The sequence below is a fragment of the Myotis daubentonii genome, chromosome 13, assembly GCF_963259705.1.
Source record: "Myotis daubentonii chromosome 13, mMyoDau2.1, whole genome shotgun sequence".
NCBI classification, from domain to species: domain Eukaryota; kingdom Metazoa; phylum Chordata; class Mammalia; order Chiroptera; family Vespertilionidae; genus Myotis; species Myotis daubentonii.
This window is the reverse complement of record NC_081852.1, coordinates 41,543,838-41,566,618: the sequence shown is the minus strand read 5'-3', so window position 1 is coordinate 41,566,618 and position 22,781 is coordinate 41,543,838. Positions and strand designations below refer to the sequence as shown.

The window sequence follows — 22,781 nt, the reverse complement described above, 5'->3', positions numbered from 1 at the left end:
ATACGTACTATGTGTGTATAAAGTCAACATGCACGATCTAATAAAAAACTTTTAAATAGTGCCTTAATTTAGACTTCTACAATGGCTTGATAGAGTATGTACAAGCCTTCACACACAGGACACCGGATAAATTATTTACTTAAAATGGATACCTTTTCAAACCAGATAAATGAAACTGCAAAGCATACAATGAAAGATTTAAAAAATTCAGAATGTAATGATAATCAGCACATTATTATACTTGCAACTTACCCAATCACTATCATAAATGATAACTGTATCTGCTGCAGTCAAATTAATGCCCAGGCCACCAGCTCGTGTACTCACTAAGAAGATAAACACCTCTGGATCTGTGTTAAAGTTGTGCATCTAAAAGCAAAACAGGATGTGAACACAGGAATTAAGAAACCAACTTCTGTCTGGAAAGAGGTTAGGGTGCTGCATGTGGAGCATCTCACAGCCATGTGTTTACCAGGAAAGGAAGGGGGAGGTCAGTGGTGGGCTCTTCAAACTGGGTATGAGTTCTTCAGCATCCAAAGGACTTTTGATGAGGGGTATATACTGAAAACCCCCAAACCATAAAAGGTGAAAAAGACCAATTTTCTGAAAAGACAAAATTGCTGAAGACATACTTCTCACAACACACAGAAATCATAGGCCTATTTCCCAGATTGTGGCAAAAAACTAGGGGCCCTAGGATATACTGATCAATTTGAACTTCAGAGGGGCTTGAAACTGAATAGCACAGGCCAGATACACAGTGCTCCAAGCCTACTTGACCCTTAATGGAAACTTGGGACATCAAGGTTCAGGTGAGTTTCCCTGGTTTACTTAACATGTGTTATTATAAATTGTTGCTGGGATAATTAAGTGCTGCCTGTGTGACTCCATTAGAAACTCACATCTCCTCTCTCCTGGACTTTACCTATGTAACTTTTCTCTTTGCCAATTTTAATCAGTATCCTTTCACTTTAATAAACCATAACCGTGAGAGAGATTAAGGAAAATATAAACACTTTAAACAAAAAACACTGAGATTATTTTTAATTACAACTAATAAAGGTGTATCCAAGGGAGATCAAATCAATCACTTGGACCTATAAAACAACTGTTAGGCCTGGCAGGGTGGCTCAGTTGTTTGTAGACCAAAAGGTTGCGGGTTCGATTGCTGATTGGGGTGTGCATGGGAGGCAACTGATCAATGTTTCTCTCACACAAAATTTTTTCTCTCTAAAATCAATAAACACATCCATGGGTAAGGATTAAAAAAACAAAAACGGAGAAACCGAGATGGTGGTATAGATAAACACCAGAGATTGCTGCCTCGCACAACCACTTCAAGAATACAACTAAAAGAACGGGCATCATCCAGAACCACAGGAAGGCTGGCTGAGTGGAAATACTACAACTAGAAGGAAAGAGAAAACCATACCGAGACTCAGAGGAGCTGGGTTGAGGAAGTTAAGTGCACAGGTACGGAGGCGGGCGCGGAAAGGGCTGGCAGCTGAGGACACGGTTGGCTTTTTCAATTGGGAGGGAGTCTCAAGCTCCCTACTGCTCTGAACTCCAGTTCTGGGCGAGTCTCTGGGGACCCTGACTGGTACGGGGAGAGGCAGACTGTCTGGCATTGTTCGCATCTTGAGGGCGGCTTTCTCTCAGAGGTGCTTGCAGAGATTACCCGGACACTGAGATTCCGGGCCTCTTAGGGAAGGACTGAGGAACAGCCATAGCTGTTTGCCCCGCCCAAGCTGCACGGAGGCTTCTGCAATCAGAAAATTACCTAACAAACTTGCAGCAGGCCCAAGGCCCCAGGGCAACTTGCATTCCTTCACAGCTGAGCTCTCACTGAGTAAGCAGCCTCAGGCAAAGGCTAGATTAGCACCTCCTGAAAGATCCAAGAACCCGTATAGCGGTGGTCAGAGTGACTCAGTGAGCACCAAAGCCCCACTGAAGCAAGTCTTGCCCCAGAGGGGTGTCTCCAGCACAGAAGTTCTCCCACTGCAGACACAGCTGATTCTCACAGCCAATTGGTCAATTCCTCCCAGTGATACCTACAACAATCAAGGCTTAACTACAACAAGACTGTGCACACAGCCCACAAGGGGGTGCACCAAGAGAGTCAACCTCAGGTAATTGGGGAGGCGGAGCCACTGGGCCCTATAAGACACCTAGCACAGAAAGCCACTCCACCAACACAGGGAAGCACAAAAAATGCGGAGACAAAGAAATAGGACACAAATGACACAAATGGAGGAAAGCAAACGACTGGATATAGAGTTCAAAACCACACTTTTAAGGTTTTTTAAGAACTGTCTAGAAGCCGCCAATAAATTCAGTAAGACCCTTGAAAAGACAGGTGAGACTGCCAATAAATGTAGTGAGATCCTCAAGAAATCAAGTCAGACCCTGGATGTTATGATAAAGGACCAACTGGAAATTAAGCATCCACTGACTGAAATGAAGGATATTATACAGACTCCCAACAGCAGACTAGAGGATCGCAAGAATCAAGTCAAAGATTTGAAATATGAAGAAGCAAAAATCACCCCACCAGAAAAGCAAAATGAAAAAAGAATCCAAAAATACGAAGATAGTATAAGGAGCCTCTGGGACAGCTTCAAGCGTACCAACATCCGAATTATAAGGGTGTCAGAAGAAGAGAGAGAGCAAGATATTGAAAACCTATTTGAAGAAATAATGACAGAAAACTTCCTCTACCTGGTGAAAGAAATAGACTTACAAGTCCAGGAAGCACAGAGAACCCCAAACAAAAGGAATCCAAAGAGGACCACACCAAGACACATCATAATTAAAATGCCAAGAGCAAAAGACAAAGAGAGAATCTTAAAAGCAGCAAGAGAAAGAAACTCAGTTACCTACAAGGGAGTACCCATACGACTGTCAGCGGATTTCTCAACAGAAACTTTGCAGGCCAGAAGGGAGTGGCAAGAAATATTCAAAGTGATGAATGCCAAGAACATACAACCAAGAATACTTTATCCAGCCAAGTAATCATTCAGAATTGAAGGTCAGATAAAGAGCTTCACAGACAAGAAAAAGCTAAAGGAGTTCATCACCACCAAACCAGTATTATATGAAATGCTGAAAGGTATCCTTTAAGAAGAAGAAGAAGAAAAAGGTAAAGATACAAATTATGAACAAATACACATCTATCAACAAGTGAATCTAAAAATTAGGTGAATATCTGATGAACAGAATGAACTAGTGATTATAATAGAACTAGGGGCCCGGTGCACGAAATTCGTGCACTGGGTGGCGGGGGGGGGGGGGGGGAGTGGGGGGAGTGTCCCTCAGCCCAGCCTGCCCCCTCTCACATACTGGGAGCCCTCAGGCGTTGACCCCCATCACCCTCCAATCGCAGGATCGGCCCCTTGCCCAGGCCTGACGCCTCTGGCCTAGGCGTCCGGCCAGGGCAGCGGGGACCTGCAGTGGCAGCGGGGGGTGCCGCGATTGGCGGGCTCCACCCCTGCCCCTGCAGGACACCTCTTGCTGAGGCGTCCGGCCTGGGCAGCGGGGACCCGCAGCTGCAGCAGCCCCACGATTGTGGGCTTCGCTTTAGGCCCAGGCAAGGGACCCCTAGCTCCCGGGACTGCCAGCTTCGACAGTGCCCAGCTCCAATCGCTGGCTCCACCCCTACTTCCTGCTATCACTGGCCAGGGCAGAAAAGGCGCCTGATTCTCCTATCATGGCTGGGGGGCAGGGCAAAGGCGGCCCTAGGGCCGCCTTTGCCCTGCCCCCCAGCTCTTAGCTCCCCCCTGGGTTTCTGATCACTGTCAGTGGCAGGGGGCTTCTTCCTGCTTTCCCTTTCGCCTCCCTGCATTGTGCCTACATATGCAAATTAACCGCCATCTTGTTGGCAGTTAACTGCCAATCTTAGTTAGCAGTTAACTGCCAATCTTAGTTGGCAGTTAATTTGCATATAGCCCTGATTAGCCAATGAAAAGGGTAGCTCGTACGCCAATTACCATTTTTCTCTTTTATTAGTGTTGATCAGGGGCATAGAAAGGGAGTGGACTATTCTTGGGGGGGAAAGGGGTGAGGGGGGTGCTGAAAGAGACTGGACAAAAATCGTGCACCTATGGATGAGGACAGTGGGTGGGGAGTGAGGGTGGAGGGTGGGGTGGGAACTGGGTGGAGGAGAATTTTGGGGGGAGGGGGGAAGAGGGACAAATGTAATAATCTGAACAATAAAGATAAAAAAAAAATGTTAGAATATTCTATCTGCCTTGGGGCCTAACTAGTAAAATAAAAATCAGTAATATAAAAAAAAAAAAAAAAACAACAACAACAACAATTATGTGATGTTTTAATAAAACGTCCGATGTTGTTCACTTCATTTATTTTCTGAGCACCTACACTTTGTTAAGATCTGAGATCTTAACATCCCCACCACAAGGGAAGTTTACAGGAGACCATCTACTATTAGAAAACAATATTAGAAAATTTTAAAATATTAGAGGGAAAAATCTAGGCCACCCTCCTCCTCTCCCCCCCAAAAAAGTGATAAAAACCAAAATTGGTTGACTAGGAGATGGGGCAAGCAAGAAAGGTGGATTACTCTGAGGGAGCATGAGGAAATTTTTTGAGCGGATGGGTAATGTTCTATATCTTGATAATTTAGGTCACGCTCATAAATGCAGTAATCAAAATAACACATATATAATTAATTTTATTCCCTCAGGGTATGTAAATATCACCCTAAAAGACAAAATATGCTGAAGTAATTAGAAAGGGACTATCATCTATTATTTATTTTTAAATACACTAAGAAAGGATGGAACGTTAAATGGATAGGGTAATAGGTTGATGCTGTATTCTAGCTATGTGATAAAAAAATAGTAAAGTTTCAACTGCAGGTTCTAGTTTACAGATACCTAAAAAATTCTTTCAACTGCTATTCTTGAAAATTTCATGGTAAAATGTTAGAAGTGAAGGAAAGAGCCAAAATGGAGAAAAAATTATTTTATCCTATAGTAGGTATAGTGGTGTTTAAGTAGGATATTAACAAAAGATATACTATATCATTTGCTAAAGACTAAAGGGTTTTTGCTCTTTTGGATCTTACAATTTGTGGGTCTATTTTGATACTTCAGAAATCCAGGTAAGAATTAAATAAAAAAAAAACAACTTTGGTATGTATGACATTAAGAAAACTTACATTTCTCTCCCTCTCTGAATAAGTCATGGATCCATCAAGTCTGCTAAAGTTGAAATTTCTAAAGTGGCAGTAATCGATCAAAATGTCCAACATTCTTGTCATTTGTGAAAAAAGCAGCACCTGAAATTTAAATATATTTTAGTAGCTATACTGATTAATAAAGAATAATTAAACAATAAAAAAATCCAACCAAAGTACCACCTTGTGACCTCTGGTTTTTAGTTCAGGCAGCATTCGATCCAAAATTAAGAATTTTCCAGAGTTTGTTATCAATTCTTCATCAACCTTAAAAGGGGGCAAAGGAAGAAAAAAATAATTATCAAAAAGTAATTATCATTTACTAATAATTTGGCTTTGTCAAAATAAAAGCAATGTGGACAGTTCAATTTTCAATGAAAAAACCTTATAAAACTTAAAAAAAAATACACAAATAAAGTCAAATTAAAAAAATTTTAAGAAGATAATTCTTTCTTTAGGAAAGACATGCTCTGAAACTTAAAACACATGATTTTACAAAAATAAAATTTAGTTTAAGTAGAACCTTGATCTATTCCCTCTACCCCTTTCCCAAAGGCTTTGCATAAGAGAATAAGGTCAAACATATATAGAAGTTGAGATTTATTTTTTATAATCGAGTATATTTTCAAGAAAATATTTATGAAAATCACTGGTAGAACTCTCAGTAGAAATTAAAACACAGGAGCTTATACACACACCTAGAATTGAAGATTAAGAAATTATTCACTTTCTGGTTAACATTAATTACATTAGATTATCTTTTTTACTTGAATGAAAAATTGTAAAGCAGTGATTCTCAAATATGGGAAATTTTGCCTACCATTCCCAGGGTGTATTTGGCAGTGTCTGGAGGCATTTCAGGTTGTCACAACTGGGGGAGGGAAATACTGCTGGCATCTAGTGGCTAGAGGCTAGGGATGCTGCCAAATGGCTTATAGTCCACGGGACATCGCCTAAACAAAGAAATATACTGGCCCAAAAAAGCAGTATTTCCAACGGTGAGAAACTCTGCTGTAAACTACTGTGAAACAAAAGTATTGCCCTAACCGGTTTGGCACAGTGGATAGAGGGTTGGCCAGGGGACTGAAGGGTCCCAGGTTCGATTCCAGTCAAGGGCACATGCCTGGGTTACAGGCTTGATCCCCAGTAGGGGGCGTGCAGGAGGCAGCAGATCAATGATTTCTCTCTCATCATTAATATTTCTCTCTATCCCTCTTCCCTTCCTCTCTAAAATTAATATAAATATATTTTAAAAAAAGAGTACTGAGGATTACTTAGAACTGATTTCCTAATATTCCTTCAGGGAATAAAAGCTGTTTTTCCATCAACTGCCCAGCACAACTTCCCAACACCCTTTCCGTAGGAAAGCTAACCATAAAGAAAGCAATTTCATTTAATCTGAAAATCTGCAACTTAATATCAACTTTTTGATTTTCTCCTGTGGCTCTTTGTTGACATGTAAATGAGCAGCAAGACTGGTTTTGACAGGCTGAATAGCAATTAAAAGTATTACTGCAAAGATTGACAACTAAAGGTGTCTGTAAAATAGAAACAGAGGGAAATCAGCTGTGTTACTAAACAATTGTATTTCTAGTTTTTCCAATATGGAAAATGACACTTTCACCCAACATTTTAAAAGCACAGAAATCAAAACAGGGCATTATTAAATAGTATTTACCTTAAACTCCTGTGTGACTGGGTCTATAGGGTACTCAATCAAATATGGATGGTTACAGCATTTACGAAGTAGCATCATTATATTCTGCAGCTTCAGATCAACTTCAGATTCTACAGGAATATTCACTTCCACAACAGGTCTATCAAAAATATGTAATCCGTGAATACAAGAAATATGAAAAAATATCAGTTTAAAGGATACTTAATTTTTAAATTCACACCTTTCTTGGTCTAGCTCTGGCTGTATCTGACTGATCAAGTTGTCCAATTCATTAGGGGAATCATCTAGTTCGCTGTAATTTATTAATTTCCTACTTCGCCGTTTTGGCCGTCCAGTCGAACTTAACTGAACTGTTTCTTTCTAAAAGAGAACAAATGAAAGGAATATCTGTTTAAAAAGCTATACCCTTAAACTCTAAATATAATAGCTAAAAACTCAGATCTTCCCTTTAATTATGATGAAAATAGGAGAACAGAGTCTATTGGTTGTACAAAAGAGAAATGCATAAGCTTAAGTATTTTGAGAAAAAAATACATAGACACAGTAAAAAACCTAGACATTTAAGCAAAATTTAACGGTCTCCTAATTTTCACTTATAAATAATCACATTCCACTTCATTTCTTAAAATATGGTAGGTGACTAAAGAAGCAATTAGGAGAAACCAAGATGGTGGCATAGATAAACACCAGAGTTTGCTGCCTTGAACAACTACTTCAAAAATACAACTAAAAGACGAAAGGGACATCATCCAGAACCACAGGAAGGCTGGCTGAGTGGAAATTCTATAACTAGAAGGAAAGAGAAAAGCATACCGAAACTCAGAGGAGGTGTGGTGCGGAAGTAAAATACTAAGGTACAGAGGCGCACATGGAGCAGGCTGGCGGCTGAGGGCGCAGTTGTTGTTTTTAATCGGGAGGGAGTCTCAGGCTCTGAGCTCCAGTTCCGGGTGAGTCTATGGGGACCCAGACTCATACGGGAGAAGCGGGACTGCCTGGCATCGGTTGGAACTCGAGGGCAGCTTTCTCTCAGAGGTGCTTGCAGTGATTGCCGGGACACTGAGAAGTGGGGCCTCTGAGAGCAGCCATAACTGCTAGCCCCGTCCTGTTGATCCCGTGGGACCCGCCCCGCCCAAGCCCTGCAGGGAGGCTTATGCTGGATAGCCTCATGCAGAGGCTAGATTAGCACCTCCTTAGAGATCCAGGAGCTAGTGTGCCCAGTGGTCAGAGTGGGACCATCCAGTTTGCAGCCCCTTGGATACATAAAGGACACACTCAGAGAGGGGGCAAACTCAGTGAGCACCAAAGCCCCATTGAAGCAAGTCTTGCCGCGGAGGGTATCTCCAGCACAGTTCTCCCAATGCGGACACAGCTGATTCTTACAGCCAATTGGCCTGGAGGTCAAACCCTCCCAGTGATACCTACAACAATCAAGGCTTAACTACAACAAGACTGTACACAAAGACCACAAGGAGGTGCACCAAGAGTGTCCTCCTCAGGTAATTGGGGAGGCTGAACCACTGGGCCCTAGAGGACACTTAGCACAGAAAACCACTTTATCAACACAGGAAAGCATAAAAAATACGGAGACAAAGAAAAGGACACAAATGACAGAAATGGAGGAAAGCAAACTACTGGACAAAGAGTTCAAAACCACACTTTTAAGGTTTTTCAAGAACTTTCCAGAAGCTGCCAATAAATTTAGTAAGACCCTCGAAAAGACTGGTGAGACTGCCGATAAATGTAATGAGATCCTCAAGAAATCTAGTCAGACCCTGGATGTTATGATAAAGGACCAACTGGAAATTAAGCATACACTGACTGAAATGGGGGATATTATACAGACTCCCAACAGCAGACTAGAGGATTGCAAGAATCAAGTCAACAATTTGAAATGCAAAGAAGCAAAAAACACCCAACCAGAAAAGCAAAATGAAAAAAGAATCCAAAAATACGAAGATAGTATAAGGAGCCTCTGGGACAGCTTCAAGCGTCCCAACATCCGAATTATAGGGGTGCCAGAAGAGAGAGAGCAAGATATTGAAAACCTAGCCGAAACCGGTTTGGCTCAGTGGATAGAGCGTCAGCCTGCAGACTGAAAGGTCCCAGGTTCGATTCCGGTCAAGGGCATGTACCTTGGTTGCGGGCACATCCCCAGTAGGAGATGTGTAGGAGGCAGCTGATCGATGTTTCTCTCTCATCAATATTTCCAACTCTATCTCTCTCCCTTCCTCTCAGTAAAATATCAATAAAATATATATATAAAAAAAAGTTATTGAAAACCTATTTGAAGAAATAATGACAGAAAACTTACCCTACCTGGTCAAAGAAATAGACTTACAAGTCCAGGAAGCGCTGAGAACCCCAAACAAAAGGAATCCAAAGAGGACCACACCAAGACACATCATAATTAAAATGCCAAGAGCAAAAGACAAAGAGAGAATCTTAAAAGCAGCAAGAGAAAGAAACTCAGTTACCTACAAGGGAACACCCATACGACTGTCAGCTGATTTCTCAACAGAAACTTTGCAGGCCAGAAGGGAGTGGCAAGAAATATTCAAAGTGATGAATGCCAAGAACCTACAACCAAGAATACTTTATCCAGCCAAGTAATCATTCAGAATTGAAGGTCAGATAAAGAGCTTCACAGACAAGAAAAAGCTAAAGGAGTTCATCACCACCAAACCAGTATTATATGAAATGCTGAAAGGTAGCCTTTAAGAAGAGGAAGAAGAAGATAAAGGTAAAGATACAAATTATGAACAACAAATACACATCTATCAACAAGTGAATCTAAAAAAAAATCAGGTGAATAATCTGATGAATAGAATGAACTGGTGATTATAATAGAATCAGGGGCATAGAAAGGGAGTGGACTATTCTTGGGGGGGAAAGGGGTGAGAGGGATGCGGGAAGAGACTGGACAAAAATCGTGCACCTATGGATAAGGACAGTGGGTGGGGAGTGAGGGTGGGGGGTGGGGTGGGAACTGGGTGGAGGGGAGTTATGGGGGGGGGGAAAGAGGAACAAATGTAATAATCTGAACAATAAAGATTTAATTATTTAAAAAAAAAAGGAATTAATGTATGAGACAGCACTTAAATTTTAGGACCATAGCATTACTGGCCTTTTGCCTTTCACTTCAGTTAGAAATTCACAAGTCCTGAAAAAAGGTGATGATCCCTAAGACTGAAATCAACCATGAAATTTTCTATGCCAGCTGTCTTAATACAGTTTATTTCAAATCCACACTCTACCTCACTGGATCCAAACATGTTTGTAATTGTACGGTTCACAATGGCTGTATAAAAGGTCTCTTGTTTCTTTGAAAGTGGTGCATAAACGACTACTTCTCGTTTAGGAGGAACTTCAAGAGCAACATCAGATTTTAGTCTTCTCAGTAAGAAAGGTGTTAGAATCTAAAATTTAAACATAAATAAACATGTGAATACTGTACATTCCTATTTTGGGGAATACTTTCCCAACAGGTTCCTTTCCCCCTTCTCTTTTCTTCCTATGTAAATATTATAAAGTCTCAAAATATGAGGTAAAATGTCTCCTTGAGATTTTCCCAGACCAGGTCACCACATGACAAATATAGTATTCACAATTTATTAGTTTCCTAATACATACTGAATATTTTAAGAAGCCAATATAGGTTTTGGATTAGAAAACCAATGAATCAACTAATCAACCCAGAGATGTGGACATGGAAACCTTCTATAAATTCTAAAGCTTTAACTTAAAATTACTCTCTTTCATTAGATATGTGATGACAACTAATTTTCACATTTTTAAAACACAGAAGCAAAAGGTACTTATACCATTATTAAACTTCTTAGATCTTTAAAATAAATTCCCCATTTGATGAACAAGAATAGATCCAGAGACAAATGGTAGGGGAGGGGGGGCGGTTAGAGAGCAACCAAAGGACTTGTATGCATTCTTATTAGCATAACCAATGGACACAGACACTGGACGGTGGGGGCTTGCCCAGGGTGGGAATGAATGCTGGTGGTGGTGGTGGTGGGTTAATTGGAGAAAAGGGAGACATATGTAAAACTTTAGACAATAATAAAAAAAAAATTCCCCAGAGGTAGACAGTTAAGAGATTTTATGAGAAAGAGAACATGACCAGTAGTGTGTGTTTAGAAAAAAAGAAAAAATAAAACAAAAAAAACCATGTATAGACATCAGCCCAGAAACAAATATACTTAAAGATAATTAGCCAGATGAAAGGTAAGATTTGATAGGATAAGTATGATTTGTGATTTTTTTTACTTTCCATTTCTATACTGTTTCAGATTGTTACCATAAATATGTATAAACTTTAAAGTAAAAATACATATAAGGATTTTGAATGAAACTGTCAAAACACGAGTAAGCAGCTTTTCAGGCCCACATATAAATATAATTTGGAGACCTTTGAAAGATTATTTTGCCTGAAGTAAAGACAGTTGGATGGGTGGAGACTGTGGGAAACATTAATAATGGATCATGCAAAGAAGTAAATTATGCAAATATTACTGGCAAACATTGCATAAAAACCATTTAATTTTACTTTTTGACAAACATATCAGTAACGGTTAGGGGTCAAATGACTATACATGAAAAAAAAGCAAAATTTCAGAGCACTTGAGTTCTACGGTAAAGCCATGTGATCTCTGGGGGTGGCGGAATATATATTAAATTTGGGAGGATCCTCATTTTTCAAAATCTACAATGAGTTGAGAACAGTTGATCTTTAGAGTTCCTTTTTTTATTCTAAGTATACAGTAAGCAAAATAAGAAAAAGTCAAAACCTGGTGCAGCATATGCAATACATTCTGTTCTCTTTCTTTAGCAATAATATCTTCAGCAGTTTCAGAAAGACTAGTGATATCAAACCAAGATTCAAAGCTGTAAGAGAAATGATTACCAGTTATCACATAAATCAATTACACTAACATGATGTGTTTCATATTTTTAATTTTATATTAACCTGACTCTTAAGCAGGTATTTTCTTTAAGTGGGCATATTTTTTATTTATACATTAACATAACCTTACAATAGTACAAAAATCAAATGAACAATAAGGGATATATATTGTTTCCTTTTAAAAATGCAGACTGCCACCTCATTTGGATGTGTCTGGAGTCTTGGAAGTTTGACCACCCTATGTTCTCCTACAAATGGACCTTGAGAGCTTGTGTGGCAGGTCTAACAGGGGAGTGCAGCCACTGCCACATCTTGACTGAAAAACACCCTGACCAGGGACTGGTCACTTCTTCAGCCTAGCGCACAGCTTCAGGAGGAATGCACACAGAGTGGTGAGGGACGAAGGGGACACCCGCCTAACTGAATCAACCTAGTAATCAAATGGGGTGACAGATGTTGCAGCCAGATCAGCCTCACATCCTTTTAAAACATTTTAATAAAGTGATTAAAATGTAAACTATCTTTGAAATCTAAGGCAGTAAAGATATAAATATAATCTGAGGCAACTGATGTTTTTTATAAATTCAGATTTCTACCACCATGTTTTAACTCAGTAGGAATGTGTACAACCTGAAAATGTCCTTAATCAATGTTCTATACTAACAATCAGATAGCCTGGCCTTGGGCCATTTGGAAACCAGAGGTGAAAAATTTATTCTCAAAATGAAATATTCAGTTATTTTCCTGTATTAAATTAACCTTCCCTCACTGATGCTAAAATAAAATTATTTTGCCCTCCTGATTTTGATATTTCCATCTTAATTATTTTTAACTTCTGTTAAGATTATTTTCTTATCCATTCTGAGCATACTAATTTTTGGTTTTCATAATATAGGATTCAAAGTTTATAGAATAAAAAACACTAGGTTGAAACTGGGAAATCTTGGTTTTACTTTTGGCTCTGGTGTTAACTAGTGACGTGTGTGTGTGTGTGTGTGTGTGTGTGTGTGTGTGTGTAAATAAATAATTTTGGGGGGTTAATCCTCACTGGAGGATATTTTTCCATTGATTTTTAGGGAGAGCAGAAAGAGAGGAAAGACACAGAGGAACATCCATGTGAGAGAAACCCATCTATTGGTTGCCTCCTGCAACTGAGGTATGTGCCCTTGACTGGAATCGAACCCAGGAAGGACCCTTCAATCTGCAGGCAGATGCTATCCCCTGAGTCAATCGGCTAGGGCATATGTTCCACTCTTGACACAAATTTTGTGTGAACAAATAAAATATTTTAAAGGTTTTTTTTAAAAAAATTTTGCATTGATTAAAGGGAAACTATTAAATTGAGAACAATTAAAATATTTGTTAACTTTGTGAAACACATTCAGATGCTTTTCCCTCATTTTATCCTTACAAAACAATTCAGGAGATAGAGGTTAAATACATCCCCTATCTCACAAGAAAACCCTGGCGTAAATTTACTAGTTAGTCCTAGTCAGTTTGGCTCAGTGGATAGATCATTGGTCTGTGGACTAAAGGATGCCGAGTTCAATTCTGGTCAAGGGCACCTGCCAGGGTTGCTGGAGGCAGCCTATCGATGATTCTCCCTCATTACTGATGTTTCAGTCTCTCTCTCCCTTCTTCTCTCAAATCAATAAAAATGAATTTTAAAAAAAGAGGGGAACATATAGGGAAAGGAATTGGTGAAAGGTGATAAAAAAGTCCAAACTTCCAGTTATGAGATAAATGAATAGGACTGTAATTGATGACTACAATTAACACTCCTGTATGATATATAGGAAAGTTGTTAAGAGAGCAGACCCTGAGAGTTCTTATCACAAGGAGAAATACTTTTCCTTATTATTGCAGATGACAGATGTTAACTAAACCTATCATGATAATCATTTCACAATATATGTAAATCAAATCATCATGCTATCATCTTAAACTTCTAGAGTGGAGTATGTCTATTACTTTGCAATAAACCTGGGGATAAAACATCACAAACAGTAAAATATACAATATATACCAGAACAGAGTATTTGGAAAGGTTAGGGAAATCTAGAAAGAGTTCAAATGACTGGCTTACCTACCTTTTCAAATCATCAAATACATCTGGTAACAAAAAGTTAAGCAGTGACCAAAGTTCTGATAAATTGTTCTGCAAGGGAGTGCCAGTCAAAAGAAGTTTGTTATCCGCATTGAATCGTTTTAACTCCCTGATTAGACGGCAGTTCATGTTCTTGATCCTGTGTCCTTCATCTACTATTAAGTATTTCCAATAGCAATGCTGAAAAAGAATTTAGGGGGAAAATGTTTTATGATACCGCAATTTTTCCTAAAAACAATTCTGAAAATAAAACCTCTATTTGAGATGAATGTTAAATTTTATCAAATTGCATTTCTGTGTTTATTGAGATAATGCTTTCCTTTGATCTATTAAAAGGATAATTTTCCTAAACTAATGCATACTTGTGTTCCTGAAATAGACCTCACTTGGCCATGAACTAAAAATTAAAGCCTACCTGTGGTTAAGTATTTAAGATTTTTCCATTCACATTTTATAGTCAAAGCAGTCTGTAGTTTTCCATTGTAATGCATTGTCGAATTTTGATTGTTATCCTAATAATAGACAAACATGGTAATTGACCATACCTTCGCTACCCCTCCCATTGGCTAATCAGCACAATATGCAAATTAACCACCAACAAAGATGGCGACTAATTTGCATACTGCAGGCAGGGCAGGACAGCACAAGTCTCCAGTGCAAGCCGCCATCCAGGCCCCCAGGTGCGACCCCAGAAGCCGCCTGCCTGCCTCCCATGATCGGATCCGATCCCGGGCCAGCCCCAGAAGCCACCTGATATGGCAGTAACTATCAGCCCTCTGAAAATCAGTGGCATAAATGTACCAATAAAAAGACAGATTATGAGGGTGAATCAAAAACAAAACCCACTTTAAATATAAAGACACATATAGATTAAAAGTAAATGAATTAAGCTGCAACCTGTTTTGCTCAGTGGATAGAGCATTAGCCCGTAGACTGAAGGGTCCCAGGTTTGATTCCTGTCAAGGGCATGTACCTCAGTTGCTGGCTTGATCCCAGTCCCTATCAGAGCATGTGCAGGAGGCAACCAATCAATGTGTCTCTCTCTTTCACTTCACACTCTCTAAAATTCAATAGAAAAATATCCGTGGGTGAAGATTAACAAAAACAGAGTAAATGGATTAAGTAACATTAAAGAGATTATAAGAAAAATATATTCCAAATTTTGTTAGTTGTATAATGGTTATGTTTAAATCATTAACACCTAAGAAATTGGGTGAAGGGTACATATAATATGCTGTAGTATTTTATAGTTTTTCTTACATGTATGAGATTTCAAATTAAAATATTAAAAAGTTAAACATTAATACAATATTAATTGAAATGTATCTCCATTACATGCAAAATCTCCTAATTGCTTCTAGCATAATTTATTGAATTGTGCTAAAATTTACAAGGGTTCAATTAAAAAATATCTTAATTCTAAATGATATAATAGAAAATATATAATAGTGCAGTTATAAGCACTTATCTGAAAATAAAAATTTAAAGAAGTGAATTTAAAGAAGGGATTAGCCAAAGAAAATATATGCACAACCCATGGACACAGACAACAGTATGGTGATGGCCAGAGAGAAGTGGGTGACAAGAGCTGAGTAGAGGGGGCAAAAGGGGGGAAATGGGAACATCCTATATCTAATCTAATAAAAGCAAATGGGGTAATTAACTGTACCTCTAACACACTTCCCATTGGCTAATCAGGGCAATATGCAAATTAACTGCCAACAAAGATGGCGGCCAGCAGCCAGGCAGCTGAAGCGAACAGGAGGCTTGCTTGCTCCAGTGATGGAGGAAGCCAAGATTCCCTGCCTGCCGTGGCTGGGCAGTGAGCTGCACTCTAAGAAACAATGTTGCAATAATAGAAGCTAAACAAACCCCAGATACCTGCTTTCAGCAGCCGAGGCCTCAGAGCTGGAGCTACAAGTGTTTCAATTATAGAAGCCAAACAAACCCCAGATACCTGCTTTCAGCAGCCAAGTTGTCAAGCTGGAGCCGGCCTCAGAGCTAAAGCCGGCTCTCAGCTCCAGTGACAGCCATAGAAGGTAAATAAATCCCAGAAAAAAAAAAAAAAAACGAAAGAAAAAGAGGAGAGGTTGGGAGCTTCAGTTGCCCGCCAGCCTGAAAACGGCCCTTAGCCACTCACCCAGACGGGCCAGGCACCCCAGTGGGGACCCCCACCCTGAAGGGGGTGTGACCAGCTGCAAACACCCATCAGCCCCTCATCCAGGCTGGCCAGGTACCCAAGCGGGACTCCCACCCAGATCCGGGACACCCTTCAGGGCAAACCAGCCGGCCCCCACCCGTGCACCAGGCCTCTATCCTATATAGTAAAAGGGTAATATGCAAACTGACCCTAACAGCAGAAAGACTGGGAATGACTGGTCACTATGACACACACTGACCACCAGGGGGCAGACGCTCAATGCAGGAGCTGCCCTCTAGTGGTCAGGGCACTCCCACATGGGAGGAGCTCTGTTCAGCCAAAAGCCAGGCTGATGGCTGCCAGTACAGCGGTGGTAGGAGCCTCTCCTGCCTCCTCAGCAGCGCTAAGGATGTCCGACTGCAGCTTAGGTCTGCTCCCTGCTGGCAAGTGGGCATCCCCTGAGGGCTGCCGGGCTGCCAGAGGGATGTCTGATTGCCATCTTCAGCCCAATCCCCCGGGGAGTGGGCCTAAGCCAGCAGGTGGTCATCCTCTGAGGGATCCCAGACTGTGAGAGGGCCCAAGCCGGGCTGAGGGAAACCCCTCCCCGAGTGCACAAATTTTTGTGCACCGGGCCTCTAGTAATAATAATAAATGCTAATATGCAAATTGACTGAAAGGCAGAATGACTGGTTGCTATGATGCACACTGGCCACCAGGGGGCAGATGCTCAATACAGGAGCTGCCCCCCTGGTGGTCAGTGAACTTCCATATGGGAAGTGCCACTCAGCCAGAAGCTGGCTCATGGCTGGTCAGCGCAGAGGTGGTGGCAGGAGCCTCTCCCACCTCCGTGGCAGCACTAAGAATGTCCAACTACAAGTTTAGACCCAATCCCTTGGGGGCCTAAGCCTTTAGTTGGACATCCCCCGAAGGCTCCCTAGCTGTCAGGATGTCTGACTGCAAGCTTAGGCCGGGTCCCCCGGGGAGTGGGCCTAAGTCGATAGGTGGATATCCCCCAAGGGGTCCTGGACTACAAATGGGCGCAGGTCAGGCTGAGGGACCACCCCCCTCTCCAGAGTGCACTAATTTTTGTGCACCGGGCCTCTAGTACTAGATAACTAAGAACTGAAAGCCTTTATCTGAAAAATTAAATAGCATTAGAATTTTTGTTTTTAAGATTGAGACTCTTGCCCTGACCGGTTTGGCTCACTGAATAGAGCGTCGGCCTGGGGACTGAAGGGTCCCAGGGTCGATTCCGGTCAAGGGCATGTACCTTGGTTGCAGGCACATCCCCAGTGGGGGGTGTGCAAGAGGCAGCTGATCGATGCTTCTCTCTCATCGATGTTTCTGACTCTCTATCCCTCTCCCTTCCTCTCTGTAAAAAAATCAATAAATTAAAAAAAAAAAAAAAGATTGAAACTCTTTATAAACTGCTGGTGTAAGTTTTTACATAGTTATTGGTTTACTGAGGTTTCCCCTTTCATTTGTATCTTCGTGGAAAGCCATCCATTTGGTTTTACTACATTGTCATGAAAATAGTTTTAACTTGTAATTTTTAATACCTGTGTTTTTCTTTTGCCTTGACGAGGTCAACTTAAAGTTCATCCATTTTACTTTGTAAAATAAAGAAATAGGCAATATTTCTTGGAAGTATAAAAACGAAACTGGCAAGGATATCCTCGGATAAAAGGATTGGCAAATTAGGGGAAGAGTGTGAAATGAGGCATCTTTAGTATTTTACTTTAGACATTCATAGAATGAAAAGATTAAAAATTTTAAATATTATTATGACTTTAATAAAAATAACTTGGGACTTCTTTTTCTGGTAATATGGCAAACCAGATAACATGAAAAAGTTGTCACTATAAGCCATCTACTTTATAAAGCCAAACAGAATATAAAATATCCTTTATAAATAGGCAAAAAAAGGGGAAGAAAACCTAATGCAATGGAAATGATGAGGCGTTTAAAAAATAAATTAGAAAGGTTTTCATGGTGATTAGACAAGAGAAGGTCAATTTTCCAGTTGTTATAACTTTGACACTAATAAATAAGTAGCTACAACACTAAGAAAAACAGATATGGAAATGTTATGCTATAGATCCGTAAGTCTAAAAGAAGTTGTCTTAATAATAGCCTATTTTTTAAAAAAATTTTTGAAGAGAAACATCAATTTGTTATTCTACTTTACTTATTTATGCATTCATTCATTAATTCTTCTACTAGTATGTGCCCTATCAGGATAGAACTTGCAACCTTGACTTATTGGGAAGATGCTCTAAACAACTGAACACCCTAGGCTTGGGCCACAGTCTATTCTTATTTGATTAAATTTAATTAAGTTCTATCTATTTAAAGCACATGTCCAAGACATATCTGTAATATTTTTACAGATTAGGTCCATATCTGGTGGATGCTAACTCATTTAAAATGACATTATGGCTATAAAGTGCCATAGACTTTAATTTTCTTTTTTAGAGATTACAACCAATCTTTATCTGATGTTTCTGTTAAAACAAACAGCCCCTTCAGCTTCTAAGGGGCTGTGCATAATAGAATCTATTACTTCCATCAGAAAAAATTTTTTAAACACTACTGGATGATGAGTATTATAAAAATGTGATTTATGAATTACAAAGAATCCAATGGAGTTTATTCACACCTGTAATGCACTGCGATCTCTCATGGCTATTTCAAATGAAGTGATCACCACAGGATGAATCTGCAGTGTTCCTTCCCGTTGGTGAATCTTCTTTACCAATTTTCGACGTTCCTGCTGGGTCCCATGATATAACATAGTAGGAATCTAAAAGATTTTATATAAAAATAATGAAACTATAACAACATTCATCATTTTAGAGAGAAATACTTGTAGTCAATCAATTCTAATAAATTAGTACACTACTGTGGGAGAATTAAAAAGTTGTAAGAGCCTTAACCGGTTTGGCTCAGCGGATAGAGCGTCAGCCTGCGGACTCAAGGGTCCCAGGTTCGATTCCGGTCAAGGGCATGTACCTTGGTTGTGGGCACATCCCAAGAAGGGAGTGTGCAGGAGGCAGCTGATCGATGTTTCTCTCTCATCGATGTTTCTAACTCTCTAACCCTCTCCCTTCCTCTCTGTAAAAAATCAATAAAATATATTTAAAAAAAAAAAAAAGTTGTAAGAGTCAATCAAATGTAAACCAATGCAGATTACAAAGATACTTCTAAAATATGTTTCTTATGAGGCAGAAATGTGACAACAAATATATATGGAAGGTAAACAACCATAAGAATAAATAGAATTAAAAAATAAAATCTACCTAGGTCTATTTCAGGTGAATCAAATTATCTAATACACCGAAAATCATCCATAGATTTTTTTGGGCAACAAGTCCAATATTACTAGTACCTATTCATCTTTATGAACTTAAACTAGGTATTGATGAGATTGAAACGCAAATAACATGTAGTATTTACACAGAAACCAATATAATTATAGTAAGAGATCTATAATTTAATTCAGACAAAACAAACATTTGAAATGATATATACAAAAGGAAACATGTCTTACTTCTGGTGTAAATCTTTGGAATTCAGCTATCCAGTTAGGAAGTGTAGATAATGGGCCACAGACAAGAAAAGGTCCAGGTACTCCTCTCTCAATCATCAAGGCGACTGTAGCAATGCACTGAACTGTCTTTCCCAATCCCATTTCATCTGCTAAAATGCCATTAATTCCATTTTCCCAAAGCATCTGGACAAAATAATATACACTGCATTTAAATTCTGATATAATCACCTACTGAATTACCAATTTTTTTTACCCAAACATAATTATGAGACTGACATATCCTATATAATAAAAGGGTAATATACAAATTGACCCTAACAGCAGAACTGGGAATGACTGGTCACTATGACACACACTGACACCAGGTCAGTGCGCTCCCACAGGGGGAGCTCTGCTCAGCCACAAGCCAGGCTGATGGCTGCCAGCATAGGGGTGGTGGCAGGAGCCTCTCCTGCCTCCTCAGCAGAGCTAAGGATGTTGACTGCAGCTTAGGCCTGCTCCCTGCTGGCAAGTGGACATCCCCTGAGGGCTCTGGGGCTGCCAGAGGGATGTCTGACTGCCAGCTTAGGCCTGATCCCCCCCGGGGAGTGGGCTTAAGCCAGTAGGTGGACATCACCTGAGGGGTCCCAGACTGCGAGAGGGCACAGGCCAGGCTGAGGGACCCCCTCCCCCAAGTGCACAAATTTTTGTGCACCAGGCCTCTAGTTAATACTATAAGTTATAATACTTGTGGGAAGTAGGGTAATCAAAGTCATAAATGTGTTGGTAGCCTTGAATAAGATAATTTTCACTTAAAAAAATTTTTTAAATTGATTTCAAAGAGGAAGAGGAAGAGAGATATAGAAATATTGCTTGTCCCCACCGGGATTGAGCCTGCGACCCTGGCATGTGCCCTGACTGGAAATCAAACTATGCCTTCCTGGATGGATCATAGGTTGATGCTCAACCACTGAGGCACTCCCAGGAGGGCAGATAATGTTCACTTTTAAATATTTTTTTTTTTGGAGAAAGGGAGGGAGAGAGAAACATCAATATGAAAGAAAACGTTTACTCTGGGTGAATAAATCAGAAAACAAATATTTACACACAAATGTTTTACATATAATAGTGAATCATGGAAGAAACAACTCAAATGATGTTACATTACATTAATTGGTTATTATATGGAAATGAATTGCTATCTTGTATTAAGATTGAGAATTCATTACCCTGAGCCATTCCATGCCTTCTACTTGGTACCAACGCATCACACCGCCTGTAAAATGTTTTGGTTGCTGAAAGGGTACTGGCTGTCCATTATATTTCCGAACTGGGTCAAAGAAGAGTTTTGTATTCTGCCTAACCGTTTGCGACAATCTATCTTTAATTATACTATTTGAGTCTTTGTTTTTCTGAAGATCTTCTACACAGAGATTAGAAGAGGAGCTTTCATCCTATAAAGAAAAAAGTTTTAATTAGAAGGTTGATACACAATGCTGGTACCCTCTACTTATAAAAAAAATGTAACTGTTAATTAAAATTTACCCAGTGCTATAAGCATTAGATATGTAGAAATAAAACCTTATGTTGAATAAAACCCTAGAGAGTTACTTCCTTTCCCCCAAATGCAAAGCTATTGGGTGGGGGGAAGACACTTTTGAAATGACTTTTACAATTGTACCTCCTTTCCAAAACTCTAAGTACTACCCAATTTAACTATTTCCTTAATAATTTCCTTCACCCACATAATATAATTGATAATGTCTATAAAAGAAGAAAAAACAATTTCCTTTCAAGGAACACAGAAACATTTATTTCAAAATAAGTAATTACTTTCATTGCAGGAAAAGGGCAAAGTAGGTAAAGTTTTAAAATTCACTATATCACACTCAAGAATGTAAATGTATCTGTGACACTCAGCACCAACTATGACCAATGATGGAGTTTACTAGTTTGGGACCGCCACAACGCTACTTTAAGAATGTGAAAATGAGGATTAAGTCAATTCATAGGAAAAGTCTTATAAATGATGCCACAACTGGGCATGCAACAAGAAAAGTGAATGGACACTTTTCTGAAATGCTAAGAAATAGAATACATGGTGAGAAAAAAGTATACTGATGATTAAAAGGATAATAATCAGGGAAGCAAATATAACTCCTAAATTTAATACCTATTTTAAATCTCTTACCTCATTCTCCTTTTTATTTTTTTTAGCCACAGACAAGATTTCCTAGAAAATTGAGAAAACAAAATAACAATGTATATGGTTCATTCATATATTTAACCAACATTTACTGTTCTGATTTTAGGCCAGGAAATGGGGATAAGGCCCTCATGGTAATTAAAATAGGACTGAAATTGAAAGACCTCGGGCAAAATTAAGCCTATAGTGTCTTATAAAATTCTTAATTAGGTAACAACACATAAATTGGGATATTTACTCCTGAATTTTCCATTTTTTAAAGTTTGAATAGACGAAGTCCAAATTCACACATGGTCAACAGTATAGAGGCTGACAAACTACACCCTGTGCACCAACTCCAGCTGGCAACCTGTTTTTATAAATTTAATTAGAACAAAGTCAGGCTCATTTGTTTACAGTGTATCTATGCCTGCTTTCGAGCTACAACAGCCAAATTCAGGGTTAAGTAGTTATCCATTAATTTGAGGCTACTACTGTTACTTAAGAATTGACTCCCAAAAGTATTATAATCTCAACTCTGGCACACTTTAGGCCTCTGTGCATAGGCATCTGAATTTGCAATCCTGCCCAAGTGCCAAAGACAAATAAATTGAAAATACAGAATAAAAGAGTTCTGATTTTGAAGTTCCTACGCTAAGGGTGTGGAGACAATCAATACCTAGTGTCACCTGGAGACTTAGGCAAAGACAATCATTATCTTTCTTTAGTGATTGACCTCAGATATATTACAAACATTTGATGAATTAAATTTAGAACAGTGTGATTGGCTAAAGGTCAATAAACCTCAGTAATAGCATTTTTCAACTGCAGGTTGAGTGTGTTCCATAATCAACTAAGTGGGTACTATTATTTTTTAAATGGGGGCAGGGTAAGGAAGAATATCTGTAGACAAGAATGTGAAATTTAAAATTTTACACTTTATGAACATGTGAAGAACTTGAATTTTTAAATTTCAGATAAAAGAAAAAGTGAGTAGCTAATAAAGTTAAAATTTTTTAATATGAGAATG

General features: G+C 39.4%; 1 protein-coding gene across 6 annotated transcripts in view; it reads right to left on the bottom strand.

Moving 5' to 3' along the window:
- HELLS (helicase, lymphoid specific) overlaps positions 1-22,781 on the bottom strand; it is a 43,471-nt gene that overhangs the window by 5,307 nt on the left and 15,383 nt on the right. For 5 of the 6 annotated variants that reach the window (XR_009448228.1, XM_059660844.1, XM_059660846.1 and 2 more), the window contains 12 exons: positions 21,758-21,799; positions 20,796-21,020; positions 19,588-19,770; positions 18,697-18,840; positions 13,881-14,077; positions 11,675-11,771; positions 10,130-10,291; positions 7,096-7,235; positions 6,876-7,014; positions 5,381-5,464; positions 5,180-5,299; positions 253-369 (listed from right to left, as the gene is read on the bottom strand). Coding sequence is in view for 5 of the 6 variants with exons in the window: in XM_059660844.1 (XP_059516827.1) it covers positions 253-369; positions 5,180-5,299; positions 5,381-5,464; positions 6,876-7,014; positions 7,096-7,235; positions 10,130-10,291; positions 11,675-11,771; positions 13,881-14,077; positions 18,697-18,840; positions 19,588-19,770; positions 20,796-21,020; positions 21,758-21,799 (1,650 nt within the window). In the remaining variant the exon portion in view is untranslated. The remainder of the gene's footprint in view (positions 1-252; positions 370-5,179; positions 5,300-5,380; positions 5,465-6,875; positions 7,015-7,095; positions 7,236-10,129; positions 10,292-11,674; positions 11,772-13,880; positions 14,078-18,696; positions 18,841-19,587; positions 19,771-20,795; positions 21,021-21,757; positions 21,800-22,781) is intronic. The other variant, XM_059660845.1, reaches the window with a different exon arrangement.